At 44.1% G+C, this 13,245-nt stretch overlaps 1 protein-coding gene across 1 annotated transcript in view; it reads left to right on the top strand.

Moving 5' to 3' along the window:
* The window catches only part of LOC145402051 (nucleoprotein TPR-like), a gene marked incomplete at its 3' end in the record, with an annotated part of 419,889 nt that overhangs the window by 298,141 nt on the left and 108,503 nt on the right, over nt 1–13,245 (top strand). The window contains exon 30 of the mRNA XM_080274148.1: nt 5,169–5,252. Within this exon, the coding sequence (XP_080130274.1) occupies nt 5,169–5,252 (84 nt within the window). The remainder of the gene's footprint in view (nt 1–5,168; nt 5,253–13,245) is intronic.

Here is a 13,245-nt window from a genome sequence, read left to right as displayed (position 1 = left end):
CGTACAGCGTCGGTAGTGGTAGGTTCTGGGAAGTTAATGATCGCCTTAGTTTTATCCTCATTAGTATGAATGCCTTGTGCATCTACGACATGGCCTAGGAATTTGATTTTCTTTCGCAGGAAGTCACATTTACTGAGATTGATTTTCAGGCCTGCGAGCTGGAGGCGTTCAAAGACTTGCTGGAGTTTGGTAAAATGATCCGGGATGGATTTACTCACAACAATGATATCATCTAGGTAAGCAAAAAGAGAGTGTCCCATCATACCGCTGAAGACTGAATGGATAAGTCACATGAACACGGAAGGAGCATTTCTCAGACCAAAAGGGAGTCTCTTAAACTGAAAATGTCCGGAAGGGGTGCTAAAGGCTTTAACTGGGCGAGAGGACTCTTCCATTTCGACCTGCCAGTACCCGCTGAGGAGGTCTAAAGATGAAAAGACTACGTTATTTTCACCAAGGGATTCTAGCAAATCAGTGAGGACAGGTAACGGGAAACGGTCTGGAACGGTGACAGAATTGACCTTACGATAGTCGACTACTGGTCTAAAGTTGCCGTCCTTCTTTGGTACTAAGAAAAGTGGGCTATTCCATGGACTGGCGGAGGGTTCAATAATGTCCTGGTCTAACATGTTCTGTACCATTTGATCTGTCTGCTTTCTCTGGCTGTGAGGAAATCGATACGCTGGTATGTAAATCGGCTGAGTTCCTGGTAGTAGTTCAGTCGTATGTTTGACAAGGTCTGTTCTACCTATCAGTTCACCGGGTAAGGCAACCACGTTTCTGTACAAGGTCAGAAGGTCGAGGAGTTGAGGCGTATTTTCTGGGAAATCTGTGCAAGTGAGATGTGAGAGCATATCGGGTGAATGCGTCGGCGCAGATCCCGTAGAGTTAATAGTACATACACCGATTGGCGTATCATCAGTCTGAATAGTAGGAATTGAGGAATCCTGGCAGACCATTACGGCCACTGGATATACTAGGAAGTCTCCAATCTTTACACCACTTTTAAGTTTTAGTGGAGCATTTGTGACATTGAGCAAGTACAGGTAGCATAAACTGTCCTCTAAGACTGTACACCACGCTGACTCATAAGTCAAGCCATTCACACAACACGTCTCAGGTAGGGTTAGTACATCCACTCCTTCTTTCGCACCGGCAACACAAACAGAGACTTTGGTGAACTCATGCGGTAACAAAATTGTGCACGTATTCGTTACTGCACGTTTCGTCTCTGCGTGTTGGAGAAGATCATTCAGACTGTGTGAGGTAGGTAACTGAGACATGTCTGAGTCAGCGATAGTTTTGTCAGGAGAGGATGTAAGAGCCATGTTCGAGGGCTGAGATGATGTATCAGGGGACATTGAGGAATTTATGTCCTTGCTCGCAGTCAGTAAAGGAATGATCTCTGTATTCTCAGATGATGATAGTGGTGGTTTGGGCTGAGTTGGACTTTTTGGTAGTGATAGGGACAGAGGTAATTGAAGGACTGATTTGATCGTAAGAACAGGACGGGGACATTCCATAGTGTAAACCGGGAATCCAGAAATGTCTATACTACCACAAGCAGGTAATAATGCAATGGAGTGTTGTGCCATGGTGGAGAAACCAATAAGGGCATCTGCGGGATACTGCAAGTCATTAGTGACATGAAATTCAATGGGGATAGGGGGCAAATCTCTGTGGAGTTTGACTTCAAAGGTGACTCTTCCCTTAACCTTAAACTCTGAGCCGTTAACACCACATAGGCAAATGTCTGGTGGTTCTAGGAAACTGACGTGGTTGTGATGGCAATTAATAATTTGTAAGGAATTTTCGGAGATGAGATTTACTATAGATCCTGTGTCCAAGAAGAATGACGGTATGTCATGACTGCTGCCGAGAATGACTAAACCCGAGGATGTTATGGGACCTACATGGCGGATGGGGAGTTGGGTTTCTGGTTCTACGTAATATTGGTCCGATACGGGCGCGGCGCTTCCCCCGACTGTGGGCGGTTGAGGTAACGACATTCCTCAGTGGTGTGAGTCGTGCTTGATTTGTGGTATTTGCAGTGTGGACGAAGTGAGCGGGAAGGCGTACGCTGTCTGGTTTGGGAGTGAGGACGTCTGTATGTACGGTCGCAACTGGATGCTCGATGTCCAGGATGACCACAGTACCAGCAAAGAATCGAAGATTGTCTGTTCCGTCGGGCGCTAGATTGATCACAACCTGCGGTAGGAGAGCGATGTGTGGCAGGTCTGCCGCGTGTGGTGGGACGGGAGCGAGATTGGTCTGGGGTAGTGGAGGTGTGACAGACTGAGGAGGCCAAGGGTTGGGTGGTGCCCTGACGCGTGTAGTTCGAACCTGTTCTTTCATGAATGGCTTTAGTGACCTGAATAATTTTATCTCCTGGATTGAAACCGATTTCCAAGGCGAGCTCTCGCTGTTCAGGAGTAAGCCAGTGAAGGAATCTGAGGTAACCAATTAAGTCAGCAAAGTTGGTGAGTGAAAGCATTGGAACGCCGTTCTTGTCTTCTAACCATTTCGTGCCTACCAGTAATTGGAGCATCTCGCTACTAGTTGCTTTCATGGCGGCGGCAGCTTCGCGGAGCTTGGCATATTGCGCTGGGATGCGCAAGTCCTCATCTAGTTGGTTTAGGAAATTAATGAATCCCATGAGAGATGCGGTATTTGAATGCTGGCAACAAAGGCTGATGAGTTCTGTACGAAAATCAGCAAAGGTACGAATGCTATCGAAATGTCCTGCACGGATCGCGGATCCGATGTCTGATTTACCGTGGTGCAAGCGACCGAGGAGGTAAGCTACTTTGAGCGATTCCTCGGTTATTTGTCTATTGTTTATTTCTGTGTCAACTTCTCTGAGGAAATCATAGACAGACCAAGTTGGGTCCCGGCCGGTAAATTTGGGACGTTTGGCATCGTCGAGATAGATAGGCTGTGGAGGGTTGGCCATGGCCGGAAGTGTAGAAGTGGCGGCAGGAGAGGTGTGGGAGAGAGAGAAGGTAGTGGCAGTTAAGGGCGAGCAAGACGGAGTATGAAGGGAGGCAGGAGAGGGAACAACAAGGGAAGGAGTAGAGGAAGAAGGGAGTGTAGAGGCAGGAGTAGAGGAGGAGGTATCTGGATTTACGAGTGTAGGATGGGTAGGAAGTGATTCTGCGGGAAGTGAAATGGGAGTCTCAGGTACAGGGCGGTGGTACTCTTTGTCACTTCGTAAATGAGTGATTGTGTTAGAGTCGGCAGACGAGGTATGATCAGGTGATATTTCCGGGTCGAGAGGGCTGGCGTTAAGCAGTTGACGTGGAAAGTATGGCATTTAATGCGGCAATGGAAGATGAAAGGATGAAGATGGATACGTAGGTGGAAATGTATAACATAACAATGAGAGAATGGAATACACGAGGTGTGAAAATGAATGAAGGTGCGGGGATGGATGGTTTAAATAAAATGCGAAGGATGAGATGGATTATAAATAACGTAGGTGAAGATGAAAACGGGGTAATGGAAATGAGATGGAATATTTACAATAACCAATCTGTAGAGAAAATCGAGGATAATCTCTATGGAAAGGAAAGATATACTATAGTTAGACAGTAGAAACGGGAGTGTCGAGATATATGACGTGCAGGGTGGCTGGGCGTAGCTGGGCTGGGGCGGGGCGAAGCGACAGGGCAGGGCGGGGTGGGGCGGCAGTGGAGAGACAGCTGGGCGGAGAGGAGAAGAGACACCGCGATGAATCACCGGCAGGGAGTGGTGGTCTTAGGAGGCTCCGTAATGCAGACCAGATGCGGGCGACGACGGAGGCCGGTGGTTGGTGGTGAGGGCAGATGTGGGTGCAAGGCAGGTGTAGAGCTGTTGAGTTGCAAATGCAGAGAATGGTGGTGGGCAGGCAGTGGGCAGACAGTGATAAGTGGCACCGTGGGGGCAGGAGTTATGATGAGTTCGGAACAGGTGCTGGGAACAGGTGCGTAGGTCGGCGACGGTGACACGTGCGGTCAGGAACAAGGCGTATGGGTGCGTTTGTTTGAGAGGTGAGCACTGGTGAGAAAAATGGTACACTCGAAAAGCACAGCCAAGGTATTACACCACTAGAGGCACGGAGGAGGGGCGAGGCTGGCAGATGCGAGACGTCGTGTATCTTGTTGTATCACTAAAAATCCAAGGAGGCGGTCAGAATCTGATGGTTCGAAACATCGCTGCTACCAAATGTAACTTGCAATACTTTGGTAATAGAAACTCCGTGTACAAACAGCTAGATAAGGAGTTTATTACAAGCTCACAGTAAAATAGTCTGCCCGTCTCGGCTGTCTGCTATCAGCTGATGCTGAGAAAGTGTGCTGACCTAGCAAGTTTAGTGGGGGCATGTATGCATTGGGGGGGGACATATATACATCGGGGGTAGACATATTGTGGAGGGGGTACACAAGGGGAGGGGGGGGTGAGTTATATGGAGGGTGGTGGGTTAGGAAGGGCGGGATGAGGTGGGACATGTGATGGGAGGGGGATGAGGGGGCAAGTGGTTGGCTGCGGAATTTAACGTATATGAGATTAGAGGTTGTAATAGGTTTGTTTTGACGGAGAAAACCAATGTTTCTTTAATATTCAAGTGATAAAGTCAAACAATTACTCTATAAATGTTTATCATCATGAACGGGTCAACTAGCTCCATCCCCCCCCATACAATACGTGACGTCACGTGGTGCTTACGTCACAAATCAAGGTGATGATGGAGCTGCATGCTCGGGTTACGGTCTCACATGAATGAACGCACCACAGTTTGGATGCCTGTGTTGTAATACTATGATTATAAATATATCTACCACGTGTCTGACACATTAATCATTATCAGTATTATACATTTACTTGCATAATATTGATTGGAGACCAGTTAAAACTGCACATTGACAAATTATCACTGTGTTTGTTTCGCCCGGACAGCAGACTGAATCTCGGTCAAGATCACAGCTACCACTGTTGCCAGATAAAACAACAACATCTTGGTGGACTAGGTGGCCTTGAGTCATCAGCTCGCAACTGTGCATGTCTGAGATATGTAAGGGACCACAATAACAACAACAAACATAGGATTTGTGGAGATTAATAAAGCCATCATTCATAAGCAGTAAATAAATATATGCCTCTAATTATTATCATCATGTGTATATTTGCAGCTGGTACAGACACAGGAACATGTGCACATGCTGGAGTCTGCATCCCAACATGCACAGGCTACACATCAGCAGGAAATTGCCAATGTGAGTGACTGACTGAGGTTGGTTTTAGTTGGCTGAGTTTAGTTGGGATGGGTTAGGTTAGGCTGGGTTAGATCGAGTTAGGTTAGGTTGGTTTGTATTAGATTAATTCTTACAATAGATTAGGTCATATAATGTTAAGTTTGGGAAAGTTTAGTTTGGTTAGGCTGAGAGGGAATGGAAGAAGGGTATATAAGGTTAAGTTAGGTTGAGCTGCATTATGTTTGATTGAATTAGAGTGTGTCAGGTTGTTGTAGTGAATAATGATTAAGTTAAGCTAGTTTGGGTTGCATTATGTAAGGTTGGGTTGATTTAGATGGTTTTGACATGGGCTTGGCACCACCTCCACCTCCACCACCACCACCACCACCATCACCACTACCAATCATTATCATTATCATTATTATTATTATCATTATTATTATTACAGTACCCTCGCGTCCAACACGGTAATACTGTCATGCATGGGTCCCGTGTTGGACCAAAAACATGTTGGACAAACAACAGAGCTTATGGGGAAAAATGAATTATGTCAGCAACCCAAGGAAAATTCACCCTGAATACCTACCATATACCTATACATATATTGGTCCTACTGTAATTGTAATAAATGTTACTGTGCTATGAATGATAACTAAGCTTTTAGGATAGTGCTGGTGGGCTTACTGGGAATGGAAGGTGATATCCGAGGCTGTAGGTAGTCCTACTGGGTCCCCGAAGGATGGCTGCTGGCGTCACTAGTGGGTAATGGCTGATGCTCCTCCTCAACCTCCCTCATAAATCCTTCAAAATCACATTGAGAATCACTATCCTCATCCAGATCCATGGAAGGTCCTGCTTCTGTCTGTTCTAGCACTCTTCTCTTTTCCTCCTCTTGCTGGAAGAAGCTAGTGATGAGTGTCTGAGTCCTCTTGTTAATGTGTCTCCTGTACAGATCAGCATAGTAACACACACTGTTTTCCACGGTATGTATCACTTCCTGGCGTCGGATTTCATTAGGATCCCTGTTCATGGCCTCCTTAAGAATTTCAACAGCATGAAGGATCTCGGTAACATCCTGCATCTTCAGGGGGGGAGCTGGAGGTGCGTTGGAGTCAGCAGCAGCCATTCTCACCTCCTCTACCTGCGCCTTGTCAACTGCAGCAACTCAACGAACAGCTTCGTCCAAGGTGGTCTCCTCTCGGCGTTGCACAAGGTGTGTTAAGTCCTCCTCTGCAACCTCCTCACAGCCTGGGACCCTCTGAAGTTCTGCCAAGGTTGCCTGCCTGCTGTCCTCAGGGCACTGAAGTGAATCTTCTTGGTGAGAAGTGGTGAAGTACGGAGTTAGCTTGCGCCAGGCATGGTTGATTGTTGCCACATTAACACTATCCCAGGCAGCCACAATATTGTCAACACAATTTTTCATGTTGTACTTTTTCCAAAAATGTACAACAGTCATAGCAGCAGGGTTACTTGGAGTAGTTGACGTCATGGCAGGGTGGGGATATTCCTGAGGTGGTGATGCTGGCAGTGGTGTGGCAGCGCTTGTTCCTGGTACAGGTGAGTCAAGATCAGGTGAGGACAGGCGAGATGATGCTGGTGAACTGTCGGGGCTTCCACCCAATTCTGCCTTCATCTGCTTCACTTCTGAAAAAGTTTCTGTTGCTTTCTGAAGATGTCGGCTTTGTCTCTGATTGTAAAACATCTTGAAGTTACTTATGACCTCCTGGTCAAGAGGCTGCATAAGTGACGTGGTGTTGGTTGGTAAAAACACCACCTTCACTGCTGGGTCTATGTCAGCCAAGATCTGAGGATGTCCACGGGCATTATCTGCCAACAGGAGGATTTTCTCAGGAAGTTTCAGAGCTCTCATCTTGCATTTTGCATCAGGGATGAAGTGTTTCTTAAACCATTTTATACAGGATACTGCCGTCATCCAACCTGAGTCATTTTTATGCCAGATAACATCCAGATCTGCCATAGAGCGGTTGTAGAAGCACCTGGGGTGTGCTACCTTGCTTATCAAAAACGGTCTCATTTTATGAGACCCAGAGGCATTGACGGTTAGAAGTAGAGATACACGGGACTTGTCGACCTTCCTGCCTCGTCCCTGGCGGCTGGTTTTCATGATGTAAGTGTTGTTAGGCATCTTCTTCCATTGTAGTCCCGTCTCATCCATATTGTACACTTGATGTGCTGTGTACCCTTCCTTCTCTGTAATGTTCTTCAGTAGAGCTGGGAATTCTGAGGCAGCAATGTGGTCTGCTGAAGCAGTTTCTCCATGCAACTTGGCCCGCCGTATCTCCTTCCTCTTCAAAAACGATGCAAACCACCCTGTAGAGGCACGGAATGAGTTAGGCTGTGACCCAGTCCTCCTCGTAGCCACACTATAGAACTTCTTCGCCATCTCCCTGATGTTCAAAGAATCTACAGGAACACCCTCTGCCTCCTTCCTCCATACGTACATAATGAGGTACTGCTCCATTATAATGATTGCTGGGTCAGTAGGCCTGCACCTGGGGTCAAATGGCCCGCCTCCGTAAGCCTTCACTGCCGCCAGGATCTTGTCTTGTTTTTTTATTATGGTCCTCACGCTGGCTTCATTCATGTCGTAGGCCTTGGCGATGTCCACATTTCTCTTCCCTTTCTTCTTTCTCTCGATAATTTCTAGCTTGGTGGCCTGAGGGAGGTGCTGCCGCTTCTTGGGGTTCTCAGAAGGCTTCCTAGGCATCGTGAGCAGGGTAAAATGCAGTACCAAGGGCAGAAAATGCTGCAAGAAAAAAGCACCGTCCAGTGCGAATTATGAGTGGAGCTGTGGTGGGAGAAATTTAAACAAAACATCACGTGACAGCAGAAGCGTTTTTAATTGGGCGGCATCACGATTTCGTCATGATAGCGGGTGGGGAAGGCTACTTGATCAGAAGTTTTCATTGGCTATCATCATCATGGGAATGTCCAGTATGGCCGTGTTGGACCGGGGGTGATCGTGCTAGAGGTGAACTCTGCGGAATTCGCTCACTTCTCGGAGCTCTGTGCGTGTTATGCTAACACACTCGTGTTGCAGTGATTAAATTGTATTAAATAATACTAATTATTTGCTCTCCGTGCTGGACTAACGCATGTTGGACGCGAGGGTACTGTATTATTATTATTATTATTATTTTTATTATAATTTTCATGATCATCATGATCATCATTTTTTAATTATCTTTTTTATTGTCATTATCATTTTTATCGTTATCATTAATCATCAGTCATCAATCATCATCATCATAATCATCATCATCATCATCATCAGATGATGATGATGATGATGATCATGGTGGTGATGATGATGATAATGAAGATGACGACGATGACGATGATATCATCATCGTCATGTTATCATCATCATCATCCAGACTTCTTTTCCCACCAAAAGATGGGGTGAGGTAGTGTCCAGAGAGGGGGGGAAAAAAAAAAAAACTGATAGAAGAAGAAACTTATCATATATTTACCCAGTTAAAGGGGCCACACTCTCATGCATTCATCTTTCAAGCCATCAGATTTCTAACTTCGCACCAGAGGCACAAATAAATAAGTAAATGAATAAATATGGTAAGTAATGATTCTTTTTCCTTTCAGTTCATTGATGAAAACAAGAAGGTGGTTGCAGAGAAGAACCATTTGCAACAACAAGTGAGTTGGGAATATTTTTTTTGCTGAATAGACTTATGCCCACTTTGTTTATAGAATGCCAGAGAGAAGAGAGAGAGAGTTACAGGAAGTTATCAAGGAAAAGTTAGTATCTCAAAGGCCTTTAGTCCATATAAAGGAGGTGCTTCGTATATGCTTGGGAATGCATACCCACTACACACTCGTTCTAGTGTAAGATCGTATTGTGGTATCTTTTAAACTTCTCTACTGTAGTGGTATTAACAACATCCATGGGGAGTCTGGTCCAGGTGTAGTTGGTCTTGTCCATGAAAATGTTATCACAAATGCGGGTATTAAATCCTTTCATTTCCAGCTTTCACCCCTGGTTGTATGTTGAATTCATGTTAAGACTAAACTTCAGTGGTCAGAATTGTCAAACCCATTCTGTATTTTGAATACTTCAGTGTTCTGACCTCGTAGTCTGTGAGTTTCTAATGAAAACAATCACAGAGACCTCAGGCAGTCCTGATAACTCAGTCTCTTGTTGGGTAGAATAAGTTTTGTAGCTCTAGTATGGATTTTTTCAAGTTCATCTGTGTCTTTCCTAAGGGTTGGAGACCAGTACTGTACTTAGGGAGTTATAGAGTGTAAGAACAATCTCTTTATCTCTGTATCAAAACTGCCTCTGGATGTAGCGTAGCAACTTCTGGGCCTTTTTCTCTACTTCAGTGCATTGTTTGGAAAATTTTGAGTCAATACAGATAAGTACACCTAAGTCCTTTTCTAAATGAGCTATTCTCAGAGTTCTCAAAAGTGACTTTGCCTGACCTGAGATTTGTATGGCCAGTATTTATCACCATGCATTTCCCCAAGGTAAATGTATTTGCCATGTCTCAGACCCTTCCCCTTGACCAGGGGTCGGCAACCTTTTGAACATGGTGTGCCAATTTATAATTAATGCCAATTTTTTCATTACTTTGCATGTCAGGTAAGATTTTTTAACACTGTAGCGACAGTGTTAATTGATTTAGTAAGACAGGATGTGCCCACCTCTCTCTGTCTTTCTCTCTCTCTCTCTTTGCATTTTCAATATTTTCTTTGTTACACTGGATCACATTGAGTGCCATAGTATAGCACTTCACGTGCCAAGTCTGGCACATGTGCCTAGGGTTGCCGACCCCTGCCCTTGACTGTGCAAGTGTTACTGGAATTTTCCAACTCCTTGAAGGTTCTTCACATTTGCTCCAACTTTGATGTCATCTGCAAACTTTGAAATCAGACTTAAAAGACCAATTTGTGTCATCGATATAAATGATGAACAGTAATGGACCAAAAACTGACCCTTGTGGAACTCCAGAAGTGACTGAAGCCCAATCAGAAGAAGTTCCATTGATCACTGCCTGTTATTTACTGTCTGTTAGCCAGTTTCTTATCCAGTGTGTAATCCTCCAATTAACACTGAGTGCATGCCCTTGTGAGGTTAGTCTGATGTGAAGCACTTTGTCAAATGCCTTGAAAGTCTAAGTAAAGGATGTCTACTGCATTATTCCTGTCATACTCTCACAACATTTTGTGAAAAAAATTTCAGCAAGTTGGTTAGGCATGATTTGTGTCATTTGAACCTATACTGGGTGTGTAATCAGGTTGTTATTTTCTGGGTATTTGACATTCCTGTCTACAGTTATTTTTTCTAATTGTTTTACTGTACTATGATAGAGGTCAGTGTAATTGGACATTCTTGATCAACTTTCTTAAAGATTGGGGTCACATCTGCTAACTTCCAGTATTCTTGCATTTTCCTTGTTCTCAGTGACTTGTTGAAGGTTTCTGGAAGTAAAAGAGCTACTTGATCATGTACCTGTTTAAGAACTTTTGGAAGGAGTTTATCTGGACCAAGTGACTTGTAAATATTTAGCTTGTCATGTCTCCTTGCCACCTCCTCAGATGTACATCTGAGGGTGGCAGAATCTTCACACTCATGGGGCAGAACTAGTATTGCCATGTCATAAGTATCTTCTGTCATAAAGACCAATGCAAAATAGTTGTTTAGAGTGTTGGCTAAATCCAAGTCTGAGATTTGCATTTCACCTGCTTGATCCTTAAGTGGTCCAGTACAGCCATTGAAAGGTTTCCCATGGTTTATGTGGCTAAAGAATCTTTTAGGGTTCTCTTTGCATCACAGTGCCACTCTGATTTATTCGTTTCTTTTAGCCAACTTTATCAGAACTTTTACTTTCTTTTTGTAGTCTTGAAGGAGAGAGGGAGAAAATGTTTTAGTTTTTGTTTTTATATCATAGCATTAAAACACTGTTCATAATACTGCCCATAATACTGTTCCTCTCCTCTCCCATGCAGGTGAATAAAGCACAGCAGTTGTAATAGAACAGACTTATAGTTCATTCACTTTAACAGACCAGACTTATGTCCCGCTACCAGTATCACATAATTTATGGGCAGAAAACAACAAAGTTATTACTCTTTTGTTCTTATAGCACAGTTTCTTGAGCAGCATCGTTGACTAGGTTCATCACATTTTATGACTCAGTATTCAAGATATAGTAGTAGTTTTAGTTCAAGTTAAAGTGAAAAGAATACAGTATAACTGTCTTACCATCTCCCTCCTCAACCTCACAGGTGATCAAGTATGGCAAGGCATGGAAAGGCCAAAGCACCAGTTATAATACTGCAGTTCTAGAGTCCCTATTCTCACTGGTTTTGGAGGCTTTCTGTCATCTCATTCTTTAATGATTTATTTTTAGTTTTACATCTTTATATGGCTCTGGCTAGGAGCCAAAATATGATGGCATAGTGCACCCTGGGTTTAGCATTTAGTATCCACCTGGAACCCAAATCTCATATTTCCCTGCACCTTGCCATGGGAAGGACCCTGGTCCAACCGTGATGAGGCACTGTCTGTCATAAAGGGATGGCAGATTCCTACATAGTGTATGTATTGTACTGTACCTTTTGGACAGCGCAAGAGAAACAGTTGCATTCCTGTGGTTAATGAGTCTGCTCAGCCAGACAGAAAGAGGTTCAGTAACAACAGTAGTAACATCTTTATATTGCCATAGATGCTACTGATACTATTTTAATGTTAATATAGTTTGTGTAACTATTAGGTAGAGTGTATAAATATAGCAAAGGAGAATATTAACAGACCATATGCAGCAATAAACTGGTATGAGAGAGGTGTTAGGGAGTTTCCTTTACTGACAAGACTACAACCCTAACTAACCATTTGCCCCTCCTCCATTAGATCAGTGAGGTGTAGCAGGCTGAGGACGTGCTGGAGAAACAATTATTATTATTATTATTGTAGTATTATGATCATGGCAACATTAATATTACTAATACTAATACAACAACAACAACTACTACTGCTGCTACTACTACTACTACTACTGCTACTACTACTACTACTACTACTACTACTACTACTACTGCTACTACTACTACTACTACTTCTCATACAGCTAATACTAGTGCTCCTCCTACTACTTCTAGTACAACTACTGCTACTGCTATTACTATTACTACTACTGCTGCTGCTACTACTTAATACTACTATCTCTCTATCTGTCTATAGCTCAACACCCTAATCCTGCAAAGGGTGGCCAGAGACAAAATGCCTCCAAGTCGCTATGTCACCCACCATGTGACTGCCCTCTCCCCAACTCACTCCCCCCCTCCCTCATACATCTCTACACTCCATCCTTCCACCTCATCCTCGATCTACCCCTCCCTCTCCCTCCCTCCACTTCACCTACATACACCCTCTTAGTCTTTCTTTCTCCATTCTCGCCGCATCTCCAAACTACCTCAGTGTATTTCTCCTAATTTTCTCAACCACATCCACATCCACCCCACAACGTTCCTTCACTTCTTCATTCGTCAACCTGTCCCTCCATGTCACTCCACATGTTCCTCTCAAGTAACTCATTTCCACTGCTCTCACTCTTGACTTGTTCCCCTCTATCAAGGTCCATGCCTTGTTTCCATACGTCATGGTAGGGATCACAGTACTATCATGCAGTGACTTCTTAACTTCCATACTCACTTCCCTATTTCTCATCACTGCTTTCAGTGAACCAACAACCTTCCTTCCATGCTGTACCCTTTCAAGCCCTTCATCCCCAAAACTTCCGTCCTTACTCATCACACTACCCAAGTACTTGAATGCATTCACATTCTCCATATCCTCACCATCCAACCTCACTGTACATTCTGTGACTTCATTCCTATCAAACACCATAACTTTACTCTTATTTACATTAACTTTCAGATTCCTCTTCCTACACACTGTCCCAGATTCATTCACCAAACCTTGCAACTCCCATTCATCTTCATTAAACAATACTGTATCATCAGCAAACGACAA

Source organism: Coenobita brevimanus, chromosome 57 (genome assembly GCF_032717465.1).
Source record: "Coenobita brevimanus isolate Jiangsu-jjx chromosome 57, ASM3271746v2, whole genome shotgun sequence".
Lineage (NCBI taxonomy): Eukaryota > Metazoa > Arthropoda > Malacostraca > Decapoda > Coenobitidae > Coenobita > Coenobita brevimanus.
This window is presented reverse-complemented; position numbering and strand designations above follow the sequence as displayed.